Here is a 25,856-nt window from a genome sequence, read left to right as displayed (position 1 = left end):
ATCCCTAATCCCAGCCTTATTTCTATTCCAGTCCTCAATTCCTGCTATGTGTGGCCAGGCACAGATCTGAAACGGTGCCCAGATGTCTTACTGAGACACAAGGATTAGACTAGGGAGATGCGTGATGCTGCAAATTTGATAATGTCTTGCGCTCTCTCCTTTCTGCAGGGGGTCTGATGAATCCATGGAGACGGCGATGGTGTGTTCTGAAGAATGAGGCTTTCATGTGGTTCCGAACTAAGCAAGAGGCCCTGAAGTCAGGCTGGCTCTATAAAAAAGGAGGCGGCATGTCAACTCTGTCTCGCCGTAACTGGAAGCGCCGCTGGTTTGTTCTTCGAGAATCTAAGTTGATGTACTTTGAGAATGACAGTGAGGAAAAACTGAAGGGGACGATAGACATCAGAAAGGCAAAGTGAGTGAGAAGAACGAACCCAATAAAACTCCAACATTCTCCGTCCATATCACTAGTGATAAGGGCTGCTGCACTAGCCTAGAAATATTGTATAGGGTTAGAAGAATCCGAGGGTAGAGAAGGAAAATCCTGTTGGATCATCCAATCGATCTCTGGGGGAGCAGGATTGCTCCCTATTGTACATTTTCTAGTTCTTTGTCTAGTCTAGGGAGCAGCTTCAGACTCCAGACTGACAGAGGTTGTCCAGGAGAGGCACTAATTCAGCACATCACCCATGTGCTCTGCCTCACCCCTGACTCCATCTGCCTCAGCGCTATTCCAGACAACTCCAGGGTTCCTAGTGGAGTTTGATTGTAGGTGAGTTATATTGCTGTGCCTTCCCCCAACCTGTGGGCAGATTTTTGGCTGCTAGAGCCAGGCATCCTGTCTTTCCCTAGTAGCACTCAGAGATTGAATCAGACCCTCATACTGTCTCCACCTAGAGTACCAAGAAATAGGGCTGTCAAACTATTTTAAAAATTAATCGTGTGATTAAAAAAACACCACAATTAATTGCATATTTAATCATACTGTTAAACAATAATAGAATACTGTTTTCTACATTTTCAAATATATTGATTTCACTTACAAGACAGAATACAAAGTGTACAGTGCTCACTTTATATTATTTTTTATTACAAATATTTGCACAGTAAAAAAGATAAACAAAAGAAATAGTATTTTTAACTCACCTCATACAAGTACTGTAATGCAATCTCTATCGTGAAAGTGCAACTTACAAATGTAGAATTGTTTTTTTACGTAACTGCACTAAAAATAAAACAATGTAAAAAAGAGCCTACAAGTCCAATCAATCCTACTTTTGTTCAGCCAATTGCTAAGACAAACATGTTTGTTTACATTTTTGGAAGATAATGCTGTCCAATTCTTATTTACAATGTCACCTGAAAGTGAGACAGGCGATAGGGGATGGATCTTGTGAGAACAAGCAGTTGTATGGCACTGTTGTAGCCAGCATTGCACAGCATTTACATACAAACATCCAAAAATATTTAAATAAATGGTATTCTATTGTTGTTTAACAGTGCAATTAAAACTGTTTTAATTTTATTATTTAATTTAATTAAATTTTAATGGAGTTAATTTGTTTTGAGTTAATCACTTGAGTTAACTGCGATTGACAGCCCTACCAAGAAACAAAACGAATGAGCAGTCATGGCTGGTGTAAATAGCTCCACCTGTCCACTTCCCCGTTTTATTTTTTGGCCACTCAAATCTCTGTTTGCTGACTGGTTTAAAGAAAGTATTAAATTTGTATGTGTGCCATCTGCTTTTGTATAGGTTAGCTGCATAGCCATTTTAAGGGGGATTCAGAAATTCTTGCTATTGACCAGTGGAATTCCTGTGTTTAAACAAATGTGAGCCACCTTTCATTTCATTTTCTACAGTGAATGGTACAGCATGAAAAATCAGGCATATGGAGTAAATGTGATGCTTATGGAAGTTTTTCAGCTTGCTGGGTCTTACTGTTTACTGTGTTACAGGGAGATTGTGGATATTCATGAGAAGGAGAATGCTCTGGATATTGTGACAGAGGACAGAATTTACCACATTGTGGCAGAGTCACCAGAAGATGCCAGGTACAAGAGGGAATTTATTATCCATCTTCATTCATTACTGGGTTTCTCCCATGCTGCTCCTGCAATGAATCTCAACTCTGCCCTGGAAAGTCCATTAACTTTCCTCCACTGGGATGAGAAGGGATTTGTTCCTGAGCTTCATTACATACTTCTCTAACAACAGATATCATCTGTGGACTCCCCATCCCCAGAAATGAGATGGAAATTTAGTCTGTGTTCATGTAGTCATGGAACTTCCTTCCTTCTGCCCACTGTTCCACCACAGCTCTCTTTCTTGAGAGTGTACATTATCTTTTGCTTCTGTAATGTGGCCTAAGTTAAGCATGACTTTGATAAGAACAGTTTTTCATGCAACACTTATTATAACTGTAATATCTATTAGCTGATTTATTTATTAAATAAAATCCAAGGTGAACAATGCCAACCATTCATGGTTTCTGTAAATGACTGAGGCAACCTGCAGAGGGAATTTGTTTTATCCAGAACTCAGAGTGAAATCTGTAGTTTATCAGAGTCTGCAGAGTCATCTGATAAAACCTCAGCAATGTAAACCCAGAGAATGACTCATATCCTTCCCTTCTGGCATCCTGGCCAGATGGCAGAAGTAAGTATTAAATGTCAGCCCTTGGCCTCACCATAGCAACATCCATTCCGAGGAAGAGGAAAGCACCTGCAGCTACACTAGAAAGGGCAAACCACTGTCATTTTAGAGCTTTTGTTAGTGACACCTCTACAAAACCCAGATGCTTCTTATCTGAAGTTTAGAGTGGGATGAGCTCTCTGCTGGTTCTCCAGGACTGATTCACTCTCAAGCCTTGTGGCTGGAACAGGAATCTCTGTCACAGCCAAGTAACTTCAAATCCTTCCCTTTACATAAGAACACAAGAACATAAGAACGGCCGTACCGGGTCAGACCAAAGGTCCATCTAGCCCAGTATCCTGTCTACCGACAGTGGCCAATGCCAGGTGCCCCAGAGGGAGTGGACCTAACAGGAAATGATCAAGTGATCTCTCTCCTGCCATCCATCTCCATCCTCTGACAAACAGAGGCTAGGGACACCATTCCTAGGGAGGGATAGCTCAGTGGTTTGAGTATTGGCCTGTTAAACCCAGGGGTTGTGAGTTCAATCCTTGAGGGGGCCACTTAGGGATCTGGGGCAAAAATTGGTCCTGCTAGTGAAGGCAGGGGGCTGGACTCAATGACCTTTCAAGGTCCCTTCCAGTTCTAGGAGATTGGTATATCTCCGATTATTACCTATCCTGGCTAATAGCCATTAATGGACTTAGCCACCATGAATTTATCCAGTTCTCTTTTAAACGCTGTTATAGTCCTAGCCTTCACAACCTCCTCAGGCAAGGAGTTCCACAAGTTGACTGTGCACTGCGTGAAGAAGAACTTCCTTGTATTTGTTCTAAACCTGCTGCCTACCAATTTCATTTGGTGACGCCTAGTTCTTGTATTTTGGGAATAAGTAAATAACTTTTCCTTATCCACTTTCTCCACATCACTCATGATATTATATACCTCTATCATATCCCCCCTTAGTTTCCTCTTTTCCAAGCTGAAGAGTCCTAGCCTCTTTAATCTCTCCTCATATGGGATCTGTTCCAAACCCCTAATCATTTTAGTTGCCCTTTTCTGAACCTTTTCTAGTGCCAGTATATCTTTTTTTGAGATGAGGAGACCACATCTGTACACAGTATTCAAGATGTGGGCATACCATCAATTTATATAAGGGCAATAATATATTCTCAGTCTTATTCTCTATCCCCTTTTTAATGATTCCTAACATCCTGTTTGCTTCTTTGACCGCCTCTGCACACTGCGTGGACATCTTCAGAGAACTATCCACAATAACTCCAAGATCTTTTTCCTGACTTGTTGTAGCTAAATTAGCTCCCATCATATTGTATGTATAGTTGGGGTTATTTTTTCCAATGTGCATTACTTTACATTTATCCACATTAAATTTCATTTGCCATTTTGTTGCCCAATCACTTAGTTTTGTGAGATCTTTTTGAAGTTCGTCATAGTCTGCTTTGGTCTTAACTATCTTGAGCAATTTAGTAAACTGCAAACTGCAAACTTTGCCACCTCACTGTTTACCCCTTTCTCCAGATCATTTATGAATAAGTTGAATAGTATTGGTCCAAGGATTGACCCTTGGGGAACACCACTAGTTACCCCTCTCCGTTCTGAGAATTTACCATTAATTCCTACCCTTTGTTCCCTGTCTTTTAAACAGTTCTCAATCCATGAAAGGATCTTCCCTTTTATTCCATGACAGCTTAATTTACGTAAGAGCCTTTGGTGAGGGACCTTGTCAAAGGCTTTCTGGAAATCTAAGTACACTATGTCCACTGGATCCCCCTTGTCCACATGTTTGTTGACCCCTTAAAATAACTCTAATAGATTAGTAAGACACGATTTCCCTTTACAGAAACCATGTTGACTATTGCTCAACAGTTTGTTTTTCTATGTGTCTGACAATTTTATTTTTAACTATTGTTTCGACTAATTTTTCCAGTACTGACGTTAGACTTACCGGTCTGTAATTGCCGGGATCACCTCTAGAGCCCTTTTTAAATATTGGCGTTACATTAGCTAACTTCCAGTTATTGGGTACAGAAGCCGATTTAAAGGACAGGTTACAAACCTTAGTTAATAGTTCCGCAACTTCACATTTGAGTTCTTTCAGAACTCTTGGGTGAATGCCATCTGGTCCCAGTGACTTGTTAGTGTTAAGTTTATCAATTAATTCCAAAACCTCCTCTAGTGACACTTCAGTCTGTGACAGTTCCTCAGATTTGTCACCTACAAAGGACGGCTCAGGTTTGGGAATCTCCCTAACATCTTCAGCCATGAAGACTGAAGCAAAGAATCCATTTGGTTTCTCCGCAATGACTTTATCGTCTTTAAGCGCTCCTTTTGTATTTCGATCGTCAAGGGGCCCCACGGGTTGTTTAGCAGGCTTCCTGCTTCTGATGTACTTAAAAAACATTTTGTTATTACCTTTGGAGTTTTTGGCTAGTCGTTCTTCAAACGCCTCTTTGGCTTTTCTTATTAAATTCTTGCACTTCATTTGGCAGTGTTTATGCTCCTTTCTGTTTGCCTCACTAGGATTTGACTTCCACTTTTTAAAGGAAGTCTTTTTATCTCTCACTGCTTCTTTTACATGGTTGTTAAGCCACGGTGGCTCTTTTTTAGTTCTTTTACTGTGTTTCTTAAATTGGGGTATACATTGAAGTTGGGCATCCATTATGGTGTCTTTAAAAAGCGCCCATGCAGCTTGCAGGGATTTCACTTTAGTCACTGTACTTTTTAACTTCTGTTTAACTAACCCCCTCATTTTTGCATAGTTCCCCCTTTTGAAATTAAATGCCACAGTGTTGGGCTGTTGAGATGTTCTTCCCACCACAGGGATGTTGAATGCTATTGTATTATGGTCGCTATTTCCAAGCGGTCCTGTTATAGTTACCTCTTGGACCAGCTCCTGCTCTCCACTCAGGACTAAATCTAGAGTTGCCTCTCCCCTTGTGGGTTCCCGTACCAGCTGCTCCATGAAGCAGTCATTTAAAGTATCGATAAATTTTATCTCTGCATTTCGTCCTGAAGTGAAATATTCCCAGTCAATATGGAGATAATTGAAATCCCCCACTATTATTGAGTTCTTAATTTTGATAGCCTCTCTAATTTCCCTTAGCATTTCATCATCACTATCCCTGCCCTGGTCAAGTGGTCGATAATAGATCCCTAATGTTATATTCTTATTAGAGCATGAAATTTCTATCCATAGAGATTCTATGGAACCTGTGGATTCACTTAAGATTTTTACTTCATTTGATTCTACATTTTCTTTCACATATAGTGCCACCCCCTACCCTGCACGACCTGTTCTGTCCTTCCGATATATTTTGTACCCCGGAATGATTGTGTCCCATTGATTGCTCTCAGTCCACCAGGTTTCTGTGATGCCTATTATATCAATATCCTCCTTTATCACAAGGCACTCTAGTTCACCCATCTTATTATTTAGACTTCTGGCATTTGTGTACAAGCACTTTAAAAACTTATCCCTGTTTATTTGTCTGCCCTTTTCTGACGTGTCAGAATCTTTTTTATGTGAATGTTTATCATCTGATCTGGCACTTACATTATCCTCTTCCATCCTCTGCTCCTGACTATAACCTGGAGATTCTCTATCATTAGACTCTCCCCTAAGAGAAGTCTCTGTCTGATCCACATGCTCCTCTGCAGCAGTCGGCTTTCCCCCATCTCCTAGTTTAAAAACTGCTCTTCAACCTTTTTAATGTTTAGTGTCAGCAGTCTGGTTCCACTTTGGTTTAGGTGGAGCCCATCTCTCCTGTATAGGCTCTCCGCCCTCCCAAAAGTTTCCCCAGTTCCTAATGAATGTAAACCCCTCCTCTCTACACCATCGTCTCATCCACACATTGAGACTCTGAAGCTCTGCCTGCCTACCTGGCCCTGCGCGTGGAACTGGGAACATTTCTGAGAATGCCACCATAGAGGTCCTGGATTTCAGTCTCTTCCCTAGCAGCCTAAATTTGGCCTCCAGGATATCTCTCCTACCCTTCCCTATGTCATTGGTACCTACATGTACCATGACCACTGGCTCCTCCCCAGCATTACACATAAGTCTGTCGAGATGCCTCGAGAGATCTGCAACCTTCGCACCAGGCAGGCAAGTCACCATACGGTTCTCCCGGTCATCATAAACCCAGCTATCTATGTTTCTAATGATCGAATCTCCCATTACTAACACCTGCCTTTTCCTAGAAACTGGAGTTCCCTCCCCCGGAGAGGTAACCTCAGTGCGAGAAGCAACCCCAGCACCATCTGGAAGGAGAGTCCCAACTATGGGAAGGTTTCCCTCTGCTCCCGTTGACTGCTTTGCTTCTCTGGGCCTTTCATCTGCCTCAACAGCACAGGGGCTGTCTGAGCGGAGGTGGGACAATTCTACAGTGTCCCGGAAAGCCTCATCAACATACCTCTCTGCCTCTCTTAGCTCCTCCAGTTCCGCCACCCTGGCCTCCAAAGTCCGTACATGGTCTCTGAGGGCCAGGAGCTCCTTGCACCGAATGCACACATACGCCACCCACCCACAGGGCAGGTAATCATACATGCTACACTCAGCGCAATAAACTGGATAGCCCCCACTCTGCTGCTGGGCTTCTGCCTGCATTGTCTCCTAGTTAATGGAAGGGTGGTTTAAAGCAAGAAGTTTTGAATGTAGTTTGGTTTATAGGTTTTAAGGGGAATAAAGGGAAACAGATAGAACCGGCAAGGGACCCCTGCTCCCTTCCCACTCCCCTCTCAAACTCCCTTGCGAAACTCCCTGTTAGCAGGGAGTTAAATCATAAAACTGACCAGTTGGAAACAGTCTGATTTTAGGGTGTATATGCAGGTCAGATAAGGGAGCTAGTTTAAGAAGGTTTTTGGGAGTTGAGGCAGGTCAGAACTCTTTTCTGGAATGAGTCCCAACCCGTCTTGCCTTCCCATTGCTGAAACCTCTCCCAAGTCCACTAACAGGTGTGCATCATATAACCCACTTCTAATTCCTCATGCTGGCAATGGGAAGGTGGATTGTGTAGGAGCAGTTGCCAAGGGGTTGGTGAGGCCAGGTGTCTGGGAGCTTATGTAGATATTCCAGAAATAAATGGACGGTTGGGAAAAAGGTGAGCTTCCATCAGGATCAGAGGGCTGAGGCACTTTTGGAGAGTTATAGGAAAGAAGTGAGTGAAATAATTCTTCCATCGGATGGTGGGTTTCTGTTTCCTTCTCAATCTGATCATCTTCTGGAGTCTAGTTTCACTGCATAAATCCTAACCTTGGTTTTGTTCTGATTGTCAGTGGCTGGTTTAATGTCCTGAGCCGAGTGCACAGTGCCACAGCCCAACAGCTGAGGGAAATGCAAGATGAACAGGCAAATCCGAAGAATGCGGTGGTGAGTTACTAGTGGACCAGGTTCCTGGCAAGTTGGATGTTTAGAGCTATTATTGTTCAGTCAGTCTTGTGCAGGTATTTCCAACTCAGCATTGAAATAGTTCCTGAACAGTGCAAGTAAGCTATGCACAGTTACATGGGCAGAACAGTTAATGATTTACAGACAGTCAGACTTCAAAACTGGTTTAAGACAGGGCAGAGCAGGGATGAATCGTTCAGAGACAAGGAATCTTTGGCAGTTTGAGTGGGGCAAAGTGAGTTGCATCATTGATGGTGGTCTTGGTTGGTTTGGGGAGGCCAAACAGGGTTTGGAGTACAGTAAATACAGGAGGAGGAGATTTGTATAAAGAGAATACCAATATATTTTGTTTGTTCTGAGACTGGGAGGTGGAGATGCAGTTTTCCCAGAGCTTCATAATGCTGACTGACCATCACAGCTCCTGTGTGGAGTTCTGCATCATCTTTCTGTCTGCAGAACATAGAAGTCTGCCTCATATCCCCCTTCCTCTCTCTCAGTGACTCGCTTGTATAAAAGCGGATAGAATTTAGAAGCAAAGCTTTGGTTCTTGATTTTTATGAGGAAGGAAAATGTTTCTGCTTTAGGATGTACATTGTTGATAAATGTCTGTCTCTCCCCCTGTGAAGGGAACCCTGGATGTGGGGCTCATCGACTCTGTCTGTGCCTCAGACAATCCTGACAGGTAGGAATAAGCTGCATTGTAACTACATCATTACCTTTTGGATTGGTAGCTCTTTGGGGCTGGGCCTGACTTCGGCTTGTTTTTGCACATGGATGAGCACATCATCAGCACCAAACTTGTTTTAAATAATAAGAAGTTTGCCCCATGGGGTAGCTCAGCCTCCTGCTTTATGCTGCTTCAGTCTATACATTGTTCCAGTTTGGTTTCCTTCATACCCATGAGGTCTAGAAATATATTTTTTTTAAATGAAAGTTTGTTCCGCTTTCCATCTCATAGGTGGAAACAGCTTAGTCTGACTGTCAAGATCAGATGACTTTGTAAAAGATTCTCTCTCATTTAATCAGAACTTATGGGCTTGATGCAGCTATCATTTGGTGGAATTCTGTGGCCTGTGAGAAGTCAGACTTGAGTATCATAATGGTCTCTTCTTGCCTTAAACTCTGTGAATCTATTAATGTAACCTGTTTTGGGAAGTGAAGGTTGAAACACTGTGTGTGTGTCATCTCTGCCCCACTGAATTAAATTATCTTTAATTCAAAGCATTTCAAGGAAAGATAAACAAATGGGGAAAAAAGAGGAAAAGTGAGGAATAATCAAAATAAATCTACAGGGCTCAGTTGCACACTCTGTGTGGTGCTCTTTGTAAAGTAGAGCAGCTGTATCATCCTAGGAGGCGCACTGGGACAGATGGTGCCTCTTATGGGACTATTCAGTGCACACGGGGGTGGGGACACATGTTAGGATGACATAGGGTGCTTTCCCTGGTATGCGTGCCCCACTTTGCAGGCTGGTATGTTGAAGGGTGGGGCTATGGCATTGTTCTTTCTCGCTGAACTGTTACCAGGAGGGAGCAAGGACTGAGTGGTCCCTCATCATAGATTCCAAGGCCACAAGGGACCACACTGATCATCTAGTCTGACCTCCTGCAGAACACAGGTCACAGATTTTCACCCAGTGATTCTTTCATCCATCACAATTACTCGTGGTTGAGCTGGAGCGTAACTTTAAGAAAGAAATACAGTTTCAAGTAAAGGCTCCAAGTGGTGGAGAATCTCCCAAATATGTTAGGAAGCTATTCCAGTTAATAATTACCCTTACCGTTAAAACACTTGCATCTTCATTCCAGTTTGACTTTTTCTAACTTCAACTGCCAGCTAATGGATCTCATTATGCCTCAGTTAGGCTGATAAATGAAAGAGTCTTCCATTATTTGATACCTTCTTTCTGTGTAGGTACTCACAGGAATGGTTGTTGTGCCCTGTCCTTATGTGGGCCACATCATATAGGGAATCTCCTTTTGCAATTCCCCACCAAAGAGGAAGGACGATCCAGTGGTTAGAGCACTTAGCCTGGCCTGTCGGAGACACGGGTTCAATTCTGGCTCTGCCACAAACATCCTGAAAGGTACTGGGCAAGTCACTTAGTTGCTCAGTGCCTCAATTTCCCATCTGTAAAATGGGGATGATAGTGAGGTGACTACCTAGAATGTCTCTGAAGAATTAACTGTTGATGATCAGCCAGGATAGGCATGGAAGGTGTCCCTAGCCTCTGTTTGCCAGAAGCTGGGAATGGCTGACAGGGGATGGATCTGTTCTGTTCATTCCCTCTGGGGCACCTGGCACTGGTCACTGTCAGAAGACTGGACACTGGGCTAGATGGGCCTTGCTCTGACCCAGTATGGCTGCTGTTATGTTCTTATGAGAAGGGAACTGAAAACTATAGGGGATGCACTTGGGAGTTGCTGCTTTATACCCCAAAGATGCCTAAGATGACAAGCAATTGTCAGCGGTGAGTATGTGTTAAGAAGAGTGGACAGAGGCTTTAGAAAGGGACACAAGGACAACAGGAACTAAGACGTGTGATGTTATTGCAAGATTGGATGGGATTCTGAAGTCATCTGGCAAATCTCTGCTGCTGAAGACACACGTTGAAACCAGTGTTACAGCATCATGTGGGACTACACAGATTGTTGAAAAAGAAGAAAAAGAAAGTCCAATCTTCTCAGAGGTCCTGCCAGTCCTATGAGCAAGAAAAGGCAGAAAAAACTGATGATGAATCACTGACTATGTGACTGGCATGAAGTTGAAGTTTTGATGATGTGGAACATTGGGCCACATTTCAGTGGGAGAGGAGTCTGTATGAATGGGATGTCCTGCATCTTATGGATAGGAAAGCTTATCTGGGGTGGAGACTAGCAGGAGCAGCCAAGACAGGGTTAATCAGTGATGCAAGGGGAGGATGTAAAGGGCAAAGGCACTACAAACTCAAACTCAAGGTTTAGAGGAGTGTTTAGAGCCAGAAATACCTAACAAATACACTCTAAACTAGGGGTCGGCAACCTTTCAGCAGTGCTGTGCCGAGTCTTCGTTTATTCACTCTAATTTAAGGTTTCGCATGCCAATAATACATTTTAAGGTTTTTAGAAGGTCTCTTTCTATACGTCTGTAATATATAACTAAACTATTGTTGTATGCAAAGTAAATAAGGTTTTTAAAATTTTTAAGAAGCTTCATTTAAAATTAAATTAAAATGCAGAGCCGCCCAGACCGGTGGCCAGGACCCAGGCAGTGTGAATGCCACTGAAAATCAGCTCGTGTGCCGCCTTTGGCACGCTTACCCCTGCTCTAAACTTAGGACAATAACCTGCCCCGCCAGGGTGGGTGCAAGGATGTTTTGCACCCTAGGCGAAACTTCCACCTTGCGCCCCCTCCAGCCCTGTGGCAGCTCTCCGCTCCCCCGTCCTCCCTGAGGCTCCGCCCCCCCATGGCAGCTACCCCCGGCCTGGGGAGCTGTGCGGCAGCTCCCTGCCCCAGCTCACCTCTGCTCCACCTCCTCCCCGAGCATGCCGTCACCACTCCACTTCTCCCGCCTCTCAGGCTTGCAGCGCCAAACAGCTGATTGGTGCCGCAAGCCTGTGGCGGCGTGCTCAGGGGAGGAGGCGGAGCAGAGATGAGCTGGGGTGGGGAGCGGTTCCCCTGCGTGCCACGCCCCCCCTTACTTGCTGCAGGTGGCCCTCCCCGCGCCCCCCTGCCCCAGGTCCCTCTGCCTAAATCCCGATGACGACTGGGGAGGCCAAATATCCGGCCGCCGACCCGAAATGCTGCCCCCCGCTCAAATGCTAGTGCCCGGCCCCTAGGTGACCGCGTAGGTCACCTAATGGGTTGCACTGGCCCTGTGCCCCGCCAAAGAACAAACACTCTGCAAGAGTGAACCCGACTCACCCACATCCCAGTTGACTGTCTTATCCCCCAGGCTATAGGGTCAGTTAGGTAGTTTGCACATACCCATTGGTGGAAACTTACGCACCTTGGGAATGTAGGTGTCTACAGAGTTAAGTGGCAGCTGAGCAGGGATTCTGAGGATTTCAGTGGCCCTTAAATATTGTGCGTAGGCAAATGAAGTGGTGAGTTAATACTGCATCCACTTCTTATGTCCAAATTTTTAAAAGGATGCAGAAGAATTGGAGAGGGTTCAGAAAAGAGCTACAAAAATTCTTTTGAAGGCTGGAGTAAAAGGTTCTAAAGGATTCTTTGACCTAAGCAAAAGAATCAATGGCTGGAATCTGAAGCCTGACAAATTCAAATTAGGTATAAGGCACACATTTTTAACAGTGAAGGTAATAAACAATTGGAACAAACAGCCAAGGGAAGTGGTGGATCCCATTCTCCATCTGTGATGTCTTCAGATCAAGAGTGGATGCATTTCTGGAAGATATGCTTTAGTCAAACACAAGTTGATGAGCTCCATACAGAGAGAATTGGGTGAAATCATAGAATCATAGAATATCAGGGTTGGAAGGGACCTCAGGAGGTCATCTAGTCCAACCCCCTGCTCAAAGCAGGACCAATTCCCAGTGAAATCATCCCAGCCAGCGCTTTGTCAAGCCTGACCTTAAAAACATCTAAGGAAGGAGATTCCACCACCTCCCTAGGTAACCCATTCCAGTGCTTCACCACCCTCCTAGTGAAAAAGATTTTCCTAATATCCAACCTAAACTTCCCCCACTGCAATTCCTTGTTCTGTCATCTGGTACCACTGGGAACAGTCTAGATCCATCCTCTTTGGAACCCCCTTTCACGTAGTTGAAAGCAGCTATCAAATCCCCCCTCATTCTTCTCTTCTGCAGACTAAACAATCCCAGTTCCCTCAGCCTCTCCTCATAAGTCATGTGCTCCAGCCCCCTAATCATTTTTGTTGCCCTCCGCTGGACTCTTTCCAATTTTTCCACATCCTTCTTATAGAGTGGGGCCCAAAACTGGACACAGTACCCCAGATGAGGCATCACCAATGTCAAATAGAGGGGAATGATCACGTCCCTCGATCTGCTGGCAATGCCCCTACTTTTTGTCTGTTACAGCTGCCTCCCTGCTGCATTCCTTGTTGTTTTCCTCTCTGTGTGGCCGCCCCTCCCGGCCATGGGGCTAGCAAGAGTCATAGCCTGGCCCTGCTCAGTGGAATGGCCTTTGCAGACTAACCGGAGCCATTGCTCTGCTCAGGTGGGGGTGGGCCCCTGCCTCCTTTGTTCAGACCTGGGCTCGGTGTAGGGGGCACTGCCCAAGAATGCAAGACCTTATATGGCCACATAGCTGAGCATGTAAGTCATGCCTGTGACTTAGGACTAGCCCAGACACGTCTGTGCTCACCTGAAGACTTTTCCCTGCTTTCTCTCCTCCCCTCTAACAAGGGGGACCAATCAAAGTTACTGGCGGGAAACTGCCTAAGTCTGCCTATATAACCAGACATTTTCTAAGCAGACCTCGGAGAAGGTCCTTGCTTTGCCACCTGGTCTGATCAGCTAGGGGTCTTTGGGAGGCCCTCTCCCCGCTCTCGTTTGTTTTTGAGCGTACCCCCGTTTTTAAACTCCCCTCCCACGAACAACGAATTTTGCCTGGAGATCTCCTGATTATTGTGAGCAAATTGAGTCCTCTCTGCGTCCTCTGATGCTGCTGCTGTGCCTGCCTCTGCTGTTGTCCTGGGGATTGGTAAGAACTCTCTCTTGCAGACCCTCCCTGTTCTAGCTGCTGGCTTTTCTTTCCCCAACAGACAGACCCAAGTTAACTCCTTGGTCTGCATCTGTAATCTGTTTCTGGTTCTGCAGCTCCTTTGCTGCTAGAAATAAACCTGTGCCTCCCTGGATTCTATCCTGGGCAGCTCACTTGCAGTTGCTCCACTGCTGCAGCCACACCCTTGGAGAACCACCCCTAGTATAAGGTGCACTCATTAGGTTAAGTTAGGTTTAGCATTATACTCTGTAAGTTAGGCTTAGAGAATTATTGCATTGTGTTTTGTTACTTGCTAATTTGTGTAGTCTTGGTTAAGTTAGATCATAGATAAGATTTTGCTGTGTTTTGTATAATTGTGGTTAAGTCTGTCTTTCCACTGCAACCCCCCCCCAGCTTCTTTGTGTCCCTCTGACTCCTTACAGTCTGTCTGTTCTCTGTGTCTCTCTAAGTTTAAATCTCCCTCTGCTCCACCACGTGCTCCTCTTCCCCCCCCATCCCAATCTAGCATAAAACCCCATTGGTTACTTTTTCCTCTCTGATACACCTCACATTCTACATTTACCCCACTGTGACACATTTTTACCTAAAATTGTCTATTTAACATATTTTTCCATAACTGTTAGTTGGTTATATGCTGCTGTGACACACCTTTTTTACATAGAAATTGTTAGCTACCTGTTACATTTATACCTCAGTGTTAATTGTTTGCCAACTGTATTGTACCCCACTATTGAAACCCCCTATACTGTTCACCAAAAGAAACCCCTCCCCAATTGTCTACCTTAACAAACCCCACAACCCTCACTATTACATTTTCCCTGTTTTTGCATTTTCTTAATAAAGTTTATTTTGCACCCCACCCGTGTGGTAATTGCTCCCCAAGATCCCATATACCTGCTGGCAGGGACACTTATACAGCCCCAAATGCCATTAGCCTTCTTGGCAACAAGGTCACACTGTCGACTCATATCCAGCTTCTCGTCCACTGTAACCCCTAGGTCCTTTTCTGCAGAACTGCTTCCTAGCCATTCGGTCCCTAGTCTGTAGCAGTGAATGGGATTCTTCCGTCCTAATTTCAGGACTCTGCACTTGTCCTTGTTGAACTTCATCAGGTTTCTTTTGGCCCAATCCTCTAATTTGTCTAGGTCCCTCTGTATCCTATCCCTATCCTCCAGCGTATCCACCACTTCTCCCAGTTTAGTGTGATCTGCGAACTTGCTGAGGGTCCAATCCATGCCATCCTTCAGATCATTAATGAAGATATTGAACAAAACCGGCCCCAGGACCGACACTTGGGGCACTCCACTTGATACTGGCTGCCAACTAGACATGGAGCCATTGATCACTATCCTTTGAGCCTGACAATCTTGCCAGCTTTCTATCCACCTTATAATCCATTCATCCAGCCCATACTTCTTTAACTTGCCGGCAAGAATACTGTGGGGGACCATATCAAAAGCTTTGCTAAAGTCAAGGAATAACACATCCACTGCTTTCTCCTCATATACAGACCCAGTTATCTCCTCATAGAAGGCAATTAGGTTAGTCAGGCATGACTTGCCTTTGGTGAATCCATGCTGACTGTTCCTGATCACTTTCCTCTCCTCTAAGTGCTTCAGAATTGATTCTTTGAGGACCTGCTCCATGATTTTTCCAGGGACTGAGGTGAGGCTGGCTGACCTGTAGTTTCCCGGATCCTTCTCCTTCTCTTTTTTAAAGATGGGAACTACATTAGCCTTTTTCCAGTCATCCGGGACCTCCCCCATTCGCCATGAGTTTTCAAAGATAATGGCTAATGGCTCTGCAATCACATCCGCCAACTCCTTTAGCACCCTCGGATGCAGCGCATCTGGCCCCATGTACTTGTGCTCATCCAGTTTTTCTAAATAGTCCCAAACCACTTCTTTCTCCACAAAGGACTGGTCACCTCCTCCCCATACCGTGCTGCAGAGTGCAGCTGTCTGGGAGCTGACCTTGTCTGTGAAGACAGAGGCAAAAAAAGCATTGAGTACATGAGCTTTTTCCACATCCTCTGTCACTAGGTTGCCTTCCTCATTCAGTAAGGGGCCACACTTTTTCCTTGACTTTCTTCTTGTTGCTAACATACCTGAAGAAACCCTTCTTGTTATTCTTAACATCTCTTGCTAACTGCAACTCCAAGTGTGATTTGGCCTTCCTGATTTCACTCCTGCATGCTTGAGCAATATTTTTATACTCCTCCCTGGTCATTTGTCCAATCTTCCACTTCTTGTAAGCTTCTTTTTTGTGTTTAAGATCAGCAAGGATTTCACCGTTAAGTCAAGCTGGTCTCCTGCCATATTTACTGTTCTTTCTACATATCAGGAGATTTTTTCCCCTGCAACCTCAATAAGGATTCTTTAAAATACAGCCAGCTCTCCTGGACTCCTTTCCCCCTCATGTTATTCTCCCAGAGGATCCTGCCCATCAGTTCCCTGAGGGAGTCAAAGTCTGCTTTTCTGAAGTTCAGGGTCTGTATTCTGCTGCTTTTCTTTCTTTCTTTCTTTCTTTCTTTCTTTTGTCAGGATCCTGAACTTGACCATCTCATGGTCACTGCCTCCCAAGTTCCCATCCACTTTTGCTTCCCCTACTAATTCTTCCCGGTTTGTGAGCAACAGGTCTAGAAGAGCTTTGCCCCTAGTTGGTTCCTCCAGCATTTGCACCAGGAAATTGTCCCCTACACTTTCCGAAAACTTCCTGGATTGTCTGTGCACTGCTGTATTGCTCTCCCAGCAGATATCAGGGTGATTAAAGTCTCCCATGAGAACCAGGGTCTGCGATCTAGTAACTTCTGCTAGTTGCTGAAAGAAAGCCTTGTCCACCTTATCCCCCTGGTCTAGTGGTCTGTAGCAGACTCCCACCATGACATCACCCTTGTTGCTCACACTTCTAAACTTAATCCAGAGACTCTCAGGTTTTTCTGCAGTTTCATACCGGAGCTCTGAGCAATCATACTGCTCTCTTACATACAATGCAATTCCCCCACCTTTTCTGCCCTGCCTGTCCTTCCTGAACAGTTTATATCCATCCATGACAGTACTCCAGTCATGTGAGTTATCCCACCAAGTCTCTGTTATTCCAATCACATCATAGTTCCTTGACTGTGCCAGGACTTCCAGTTCTCCCTGCTTGTTTCCCAGGCTTCTTGCATTTGTGTATAGGCACTTAAGATAACTCACTGATTGTCCCGCTTTCTCGGTCTGAGACAGGAGTCCTCCCCTCTTGCGCTCTCCTACTCATGCTTCCTCCCGGAATCCCACTTCCCCACTTACCTCAGGGCTTTGGTCTCCTTCCCCCGGTGAACCTAGTTTAAAGCCCTCCTCACTAGGTTAGCCAGCCTGCTTGCGAAGATGCTCTTCCCTCTCTTCGTGAGGTGGAGCCCGTCTCTGCCTAGCAATCCTTCTTCTTGGAAGACCATCCCATGGTCCAAGAATCCAAAGCCTTCTCTCCGACACCACCTGCATAGCCATTTGTTGACTTCCACAATTCGACGGTCTCTACCCAGGACTTTTCCCTGCACAGGGTGGATAGACGAGAACACCACTTGCGCCTCAAACACCTTTATCCTTCTTCCCAGAGCCACGTAGTCAGCAGTGATCTGCTCAAGGTCATTCTTGGCAGTATCATTGGTGCCCACATGGAGAAGCAGGAAGGGGTAGCGAGCCGAGGGCTTGATGAGTCTCGGCAGTCTCTCCGTCACATCGTGAATCCTAGCTCCTGGCAAGCAGCAGACCTCTCGGTTTTCTCGGTCGGAGCAGCAGATAGATGACTCATCCCCCTTAGGAGAGAGTCCCTGACCACCACCACCTGCCTCCTTCTCTTGGGAGTGGTGGTCATGGATCCCCCATCCCTAGGACAGTGCATCTCATGCCTTCCAATCGGTGGAGTCTCCTCCTGCTCCCTTCTCTCAGATGTACCATCTAGTCCACTCTCCGCATTAGTACCTGTGGAGAGAACATGAAAATGGTTGCTCACCTGTATCTCCATTGCTGGTACATGGATGCTCCTCTTTCTTCTTCTGGAGGTCACATGCTGCCAAATTTCTTCACCGTCCCTCTCTCCCCTCTGCACAACCTGCTCCAATTCTTCAGAACGTTGTGCCGGTAGAAGCATATCCTGACGTCTGTCTAGGAAATCTTCATTTTCGCTTGTGCAACACAGGGTCGATACTTGTTTCTCCAGACCTCGAACCTTCTCTTCCAATATGGAGACCAGCTTGCACTTTGAACAGACAAAGTCACTTTTGTCCTGGGGAAGAAAGACAAACATGGCACAACCTGTGCAGATTAAAACAGCTGAATGCTCACCTTCCATAATTTCTTCCTTCTAAAAGTTTCTTCAGCTGTTGCAGCAACTCACAGAAGCCCGCAAGATGAAAGCCACAGTGGACTGTCCCCAGGCGAACTCCCAGACAAACTCCCTCTGTTAGCCGCCGCTGTTCGCCACTTAGCTGACTGCTTTTTTTTTTTTATGAGTCAGGCCTACTCAAGGCCCACCTGGAACAAAGCACTCCCAATTCACACTTTTCAAACAATCAATCAAGCACATGGTCAAACTGACAAACTGTCCCCGCAACAGACACTCAGATACTCACCAACACAGCCCCCCTAATGCAGCACTTAGCATACCTCCTCTTGGTCAGATCCCAGGCAAACTCCCTCTGTTAGCCTCTGCTGTTTGCTGCTCAGCTGGTTCGCTGATGTTCTGGATCATAAAGGAGATGAGAGTAGATATGGGGTTCTCAAACTTCATTGCACTGTGACCCCCTTCTGACAATAAACATTATTACATGACCCCAGAATGGGGACTGAAGCTTGAACCCGCCTGAGCCTTGCTGCCCTGTGTTAAAATTACTTTGGCTGCAAGATCTTAATCTTGTAGATTTAGTAAAAACAGCCTTGCTAAAAAGAAGCCATTAAACTCCAGGAATGTTATTCCCTACTTGAACATAAGAATGGCCCTACTGCATCAGACCAAAGGTCCATCTAGCCCAGTATCCTGTCTGCCAACAGTGGCCAATGCCAGGTGCCCCAGAGGGAATGAACAGTACAGGTAATTATCAAGTGATCCATTCCCGGTCGCTCATTCCCAGCTTCTGGCAAACAGAGGTTAGGGACACCATTCCTGCCCATCCTGGCTAATAGACATTGTTGGACCTATCCTCCATGAATTTATCTAGTTCTTTTTTGAGCCTTGTTATACTGATGTAATTGTAATATGGCTGGTCACTCCATCCATCTTGGTTCAAAATCTGTTCAGTTTTGGATTTGTCAACCATATACCAAAATGTTAATCAAGTTATTATGCTACCAGCATAATATCCTCCAATAATTAATGATATGAACAATAACAGTACATGAAAAATTCCATGACAGTATCTGATCACTAATATTTCAGCTCAGTTATTCTCAAGCTGTGGTTCACAGAACATTAGTAAAAAGAATGAGGAGTACTTGTGGCACCTTAGAGACTAACAAATTTATTTGAACATAAGCTTTTGTGGGCTAAACACACAAAAAGCTTATGCTCAAATAAATTTGTTAGTCTCTAAGATGCCACAAGGACTCCTCATTCTTTTTGCTGATACAGACCAACATGGCTACCACTCTGAGAACGTTTGTAATCCACCAAACTCTTCCTAATGATAGAGCCTATTAGTCTCTTGGGCCCAGACCCACATAGGGACTCATGCTTTGTGGAGCACAGTGTTCCTCCTGTGATTTTTTTGGCACCTAGAATTAGGTGCTGTGATGCTCAGTGTCGTGAAGCCTGAGTTAGGCATCTAGGCTCCTGTATGATGAATGGGGAGAGACAGAGGTACCTTAAACTATGAACCACAAAGTCAGCATCCTAGGTAGGGAGCCACCTAAGCTAGCCAGTGCTAAGTCCCTTCCCATCTCAGAGACAGGCACCTATTTCTGTTTGTGATCCACAAACTGAGGGGAAGGAGGGGAGAGAGGCATTTGGCCACCTAAGTCACATGTGGGGCCAGAAACAAAACACCTAGGGGGCAGGAGGGGAAAAGCAGACCTCCTTTAGACCAGTGGTTAGGGTATTCACTCAGGATGTGGGAGACCTGCAGTTCATAGTCTCCTTTCTGAACAAGGCTCTGCCATTCCTCAGGTGAGTGCCCTAACCAATAGACTAAAGATTCAGTCTAACTCTTTCTCTAGCCCAGTTAATATTTAATTAGTCAGTTATTTGAAGTGGAAGAACTTCAGTAGGAGAGAGTGAGAGAGACTCACATCAGAATATCCCATAGCCTAGTGGTTAGGACAGTCGCTTGAGAGGTTGCAGACCCTTCTTCAAATCCCTTCTCCCCCTCAGGTGGCGGGGGGACTTGAGTTGGAGGTCTCCGACATCCTGGGTCAGTATCCTAACCACAAGACTAAAAGTTGTGAGGAAGCTCTGCCTCCTCAGTTGTTCTGTGTGGACTCTCCTAAAGGGCCCAACCTGGCAGGTGGCGTCTGAGCATGCCTACCAGACTGTGCTCCTGCATGTCACTTAGGTGGACGAATGCCTGTCTTCCCCAGTTTGTGAATCGTCCTGGGGTCTAGGCAGGAGATTGGCCCCTGGGGACCTAGAGCGAAGCTGCAGTGCACATATTCAGAGGCAGAAACATAGGTGCTGAGCAACTTTAGGCACCTACAGGGTTAGGTGGCAACTGAGCTGGAGTTTAGTGGATTGCAGCGGTGCCTAAAAGAGAAAGTAGGTGCCAAAGTATCTTTGTGGTTCACGGCCTTGGAATCCAAGGTAAATAAAAATTTACACTTTTGAAAAGCTTTATTAGAAGACAGACATTTTCTGCAGAAAAAGCCCAAATTAACAAATATATGCTTTAGCCTGAGGAAGGCTCCCCAACATAATAAACTAAATTCTACTCTTACTGCTCCCTAACAAAAACAAAAAAGGTCCTATTAAAACACAGGGAGGTTCTATAGTTCATACATTGTGCTGTGAAACCAACCAGAATACAAATCAGGGAGCATTTCACATTTTATTCAGTTGAAAGTGTTCACTGTCAGCTAAAAAAAGAGTGGGCTCATCCTACTTAAGTTTCTTATTGCATTACTTTGCTTTAAAGTGTTTTTTTTTCTCCTGCAAGCTGCAGGGGCTTTCACAATGCAGTTATAGAATTTTTGTATTTTAAGGGATTCTTAGCCGGGTGTTATGGTGGAAAGTTTTAGACGTTACTTCAGCTAGGCTTTTTATACTGAAGGAGTGTAGAGTAACACTTAAGTCTGTTCTTACACAACAGACCTATATTGGCATAACTACGTCACTCAGGTGGATTAACTCGTTTAGAGCATCTTCGATAAAACGCTACAGTGGTACAGGTGCACCCATGCAGCATTTCAAGTGTAGACTTGCCCTTAGTCTCTATCCCATTGTAATCCCAGGTGCAAAGCGAGGTGGCTGGCTAGAGATGTAGGACTGGAACTTCTGCATCCTAAATCTGGCTTGACTCTCTTCTACACAGCCCTGGGTCTCAGATATAGAGGCTCCCCTCTCCCGCCGCCCCCAGATTCAGTGCTGACTCCTTATAAATTAGGGGATTAGGGGCCGTGCTCCTCTTGACCCATTGCTCACAAACAGGGAACAGTTGATAGGGGAAGTAGAAGTGGGAGGCAACCTGGGCAGCAGTGACCATTAAATAGTTGAGTTTAGGATTCTGACACAAGGAAGGAAGGAGAGCAACAGAATACAGACCCTGGACTTCAGAAAAGCAGACTTTGACTCCCTCAGGGAACTGATAGGCAGGATCCCCTGGGAGGCTAATATGAAGGGGAAAGGATTCCAGGAGAACTGGCTGTATTTTAAAGAAGCCTTATTCGGTGCAGGAACAAACCATTCCAATGTGCAGAAAAAGTAGCAAATATGGCAGGCGACCAGCTTGGCTTAACAGAGAAATCTTCGCTGAGCTTAAACACAAAAAGGAAGCTTACAAGAAGTGGAAACTTGGACAGATGACTAGGGAAGAGGTGCTCTGTCTTAACAGTGCTTTTGTTCCAGACATGGATCTGATATGACCAGTTTTAATTCTCGTGTTTTCTGGCAGGCCAAATTCCTTTGTAATCATCACAGCAAATCGAGTGATTCACTGTAACAGCGACACCCCAGAGGAGATGCATCACTGGATCTCACTCCTGCAAAAACCCAAAGGCGAATCCAAGATTGATGGTCAGGAGTTTCTTGTGAGAGGTAAAAGGAAACATACTGTAACCTTATTCTGCACACAAACTCAAAGAACACATCATCAACATGTCACAAAAATGGAAATCCAAATGGGGTTGGATATGTCACTCACATAGATGGAGGTGTCTAGTGGGACCCACAGTGTTTGGTATTATGCTAGTTCTGGTCTTATCTAGCCCTTTCATTAATGGACTGGAAGGGAGAGTAAACAGCATGTTCTCTTCTGAAAATTGCCTGTGTAGATTCTCATCATTATGCTGTGTGAGCCCTAGATCCACCCTCGCTGCTGCTTTGTGATCTGCCTGAGTGGGAACCTGGCCTCCTCCATAGCTGATGGACTGGTTGTTGCTGTCCCTAATAGTGGAGAACCATATTTATCTTAGATGTTGTCAGCCTTTTAGAATTATTGAATCTTCATTTCTCTTGAGCTTGATTAGGGTGTGATGAAAGGTTATAGGTGGGAAGGTATACATGAGCCATCTGCCCAAGGGGAAAGAGAAGGCATGTCTCACAAGGGTTATCTCTTTTTAATGCCTTATGTAGCACATTGGTAGCGGTCACTTGCCTGGAAGAAGAGGAAGACATATCACAGACAGGGGCGGCTCTAGGCACCAGCAAACCAAGCTGTTGCCTAGGGCGGCCAAATCTAGGGGGCGGCAGGCTGGGCCGGTGGACCTGCCGCAGTCATGCCTGCGGGAGGTCCACCGGAGCCGCGGACGAGCGGACCTGCCGCAGGCATGACTGCGGAGGGGGCGCTCGTCCCGCGGCTCGGCTGGACCTCCCGCAGGCATGACTGCGGCAGCTCAAGCGGAGCCGCCGGACCCGCGAACCGTCCGCAGCCGTGCCCGCGGGAGGTCCGCTCGTCCCGGGGCTCCGGTGGACCTGCCGCGGGAGCTCAACCGGAGCCGCGGGAAGAGGGGACCCGCCGCGGGACCAAGGAAGGGCGGCGCAGCACACCGCGCTGCTTGGGGCAGCCTATTTTCTAGAGCCGCCCCTGATCACAGACAGGCTAAGTCTATCCGTAACGGGCTCACACATTGTCCCTGGATCAGATAGTTCTCAAGAGGGTAACAAAGTAGATGAATTGGTTCTCACCCCCTCATGTGCTGGAACTGGGGGGTGCTGCCATCCCCCATGGCTTGAAATAGTTTCCATTATATACAGGGTTTACAGTTTGGTTCAATGGCTCTCAGCACTCCCACTATAAAAATTGTTCCAGCACCCTGCTAACCCACCACGTGCTCCATGTCTAGCAGTCTGTACTGTGGTGCGTTCCCCCTCTTCCCGCTGGTGGGAGGCAGAACTAAGATTGACAGCCAGCCTGGAGCCAAGACTGCCCCTTGGTGGAGAACCTCCAAAGTTCTCTGCCTTCACTCCTACGCAGACAACAGACCAGGGATCTCCTTCTTGTAGCAGAGTCTTTAGGGATAAGATTTCTTAAAATTCTGAATTTCACTAAATAGAAACTCCAAAACCAAACAAAATATATTTTTTTAAAACAAAGGTGCTTTCTACTGTCCAGGAAACTTTGAGCAAGGCTTGCCCTTCTTGAGGGCAGGATTACAGCAGAATAAGACCTGTTTTCCCCTTCTCTCTTGGCCCATCACAAATAAAGAGAATTGCAAATCTCCATGTAACGGCGCCCTCCTGGCTCCTCCACAAAACTCAGTGGGAGACCGTCTCAAGTGTGTGCACCAGTGCTCTTTTATTCCTTTGTGCTAGTTCCCACCACCAGCTATTTACACCTTCTTCAGGCCAACACCCTGGGGCGCTGCTAGCTTTCCCTACCAGCAGGGACCTAGAGCCATACACTCCTCCCCTTCCTGTGTCGCCCCCGGCCCCGTTTCTTCCCTGCCAGCTTTATATGGCCGGCTGGCTGATTAGGCCCACAGGTGCCAATGCTCAAGTAATCAGGGCATGGTCTCCTCTGTCAGCCCCAACTAATCCCCTTAATTGGAGAGGGGCTATCAGGGACCTGGCCAGGCTCTCCTGGCCACCCTGTTAGATCCCTCCCCCCTTAAGAGCCACAAAGCCCAGCCATCTCGCCCCTTGGCCCTTTCGCTTTCTACCTGCAGGGGGCCCTTCCGGGAGCAGTTCCCCACTCGGGGCCGGGCAGACCCCAGCCACCTCTGTAGGTGTTTGCTTCATCCCCCTCCCGCAGAAGGTACACTGCACAGGTAGCGGCTGCCCCCATAATTCTGCCTCTGCTTACAGGTCATTGCACCAGTCACACGCCTGCCGGTGCCCCACCCTGTGCTCCTCCTGTCCCTCAGGTGCGGGGGTCAGAATTTGCTTCCTCCTCCGGCGGGGCTTTCCCCTCCTCAGTTTCTCCCACAGTCTCCAATGCCTTTGCAGTTATGCTCACGGGTACCGCTATCACGGGGGCCCTCTGCGGGGCCCGTCCCTTCCTCGGACAGGCTCAGCCCGGCGAGTTCCCCCATGTACACTCCAATAACTTAAAGGTTATTGTGCCTTTTTCCCATTAGGCTGGCTTCATAAGGAAGTTCAAAGCAGCAACAAGACATCCTCTCTGAAGGTGAAGAAACGCTGGTTTGTGCTGACAAACACCGCCCTTGATTACTACAAATCTTCAGAACGCACAGCCACCAAACTTGGCACACTTGTTCTCAATAGCCTCTGCTCCGTGGTCCAGGCTGATGAGAGAGTCTTTAAAGAAACTGGTAAGAGAGACAAACAAAAGGGAAATTCATTTTTCAAGAACAGCCTTCCCATCTGTGACTGACCAAGGGAGGGAGGTTTCAGGATATGATACAGTCGGTGTGATGGAGAGTTATAGTGGGAAGTGCTATGTGCCTTTATTTGGGCTGCTGTGTCCAGTTGTTGATACTTCATCGTATGAAAACAACTAAGAGGTTTGAAAAGGTCAAGAGAAGGATGAAGGTTGTCTGTCATCACCCCTGCATGTGACCACCTGACAAATTATCAATTAGACAGTAATTTAAAGTTGTTCGGTTACAGTCCCTCCAACACATTACCAAAAATCAAGGAGAAACAGTAGTTTAGGCAGGCCCAATCTAGACACTTCAACATACTACCCAGTGGTACCCAGATTCCAACCTTCAGAACAAATTCCCTGGCACATGCAATTTGGATTATCCCAATCCACACACTCAGTTCCTCTAAATCACACTCAAATGCACAAACTTAACTAACAATAGCCAGATTTGCATATGTTCCCTACTGACATTTGTCCACTCATAAGGTCTATTGTTATTTATATTACGGTAGCGCCCAGGGGTCCTAAGTATAGACCAGGGACCCCATTGTGTTAAACACTGTACAAACACAGAACAAAAGAGATGGTCCCTGCCCGCAAGGACTTACAGACTAACTATACAAGAGGCAGCAGATGGATATAGACAGATGGGGGAGCACAGGTCAGTATTGCTCAGGACATCACGAGTTACGAGTGCTCAGAAAAGCCAGAGGTAGGAGGTCTAGCGGTGCATGCGAGTGTGAGTTAGAGCAGTGGTTCTCAACCAGGGCTATGTGTTCGCCTGGGGGTACATGAACTCATCTAGATATTTGCCTAGTTTTACAACAAGCTACATATACTAGCAAAGTCAGTACACATTAAAATTTCATATAGCCAATGGCTTGTTTATATGACTGTATATACTATACACTGAAATGTAAGTACAATATTTATATTCCAATTGATTTATTTTATAATTATATGGTAAAAATGAGAACGTCAGCAATTTTTCAATAATAGTGTGCAAGTAGTTTTTAAGTGAGGTGAAGCTTGGAGGTACACAAGACAAATCAGACTGCTGAACGTGTACAGTAGTCTGGAAAGGTTGAGAGCCATTGAGTTAGAGGGTCTCGGCATGTGTACTGGGATTGGGTACATGTTCAGAGTTGCAAGTGCTAGGCTCTGCTCCAGGGATAGCATCTCCA

General features: G+C 45.8%; 1 protein-coding gene across 1 annotated transcript in view; it reads left to right on the top strand.

Moving 5' to 3' along the window:
• Nucleotides 1-25,856, top strand: part of LOC123378542 (unconventional myosin-X-like) — a 277,407-nt gene that overhangs the window by 201,950 nt on the left and 49,601 nt on the right. The window contains exons 27-32 of the mRNA XM_045032485.1: nucleotides 169-412; nucleotides 1,957-2,052; nucleotides 7,925-8,018; nucleotides 8,663-8,718; nucleotides 21,799-21,941; nucleotides 24,422-24,616. Coding sequence (XP_044888420.1) covers nucleotides 169-412; nucleotides 1,957-2,052; nucleotides 7,925-8,018; nucleotides 8,663-8,718; nucleotides 21,799-21,941; nucleotides 24,422-24,616 — 828 coding nt within the window. The remainder of the gene's footprint in view (nucleotides 1-168; nucleotides 413-1,956; nucleotides 2,053-7,924; nucleotides 8,019-8,662; nucleotides 8,719-21,798; nucleotides 21,942-24,421; nucleotides 24,617-25,856) is intronic.

This window comes from Mauremys mutica, chromosome 10 (assembly GCF_020497125.1).
Source record: "Mauremys mutica isolate MM-2020 ecotype Southern chromosome 10, ASM2049712v1, whole genome shotgun sequence".
Classification (NCBI taxonomy): domain Eukaryota; kingdom Metazoa; phylum Chordata; order Testudines; family Geoemydidae; genus Mauremys; species Mauremys mutica.
Note: the sequence above shows the minus strand (reverse complement) of the source record. Positions and strands in the feature narration are given on the sequence as shown.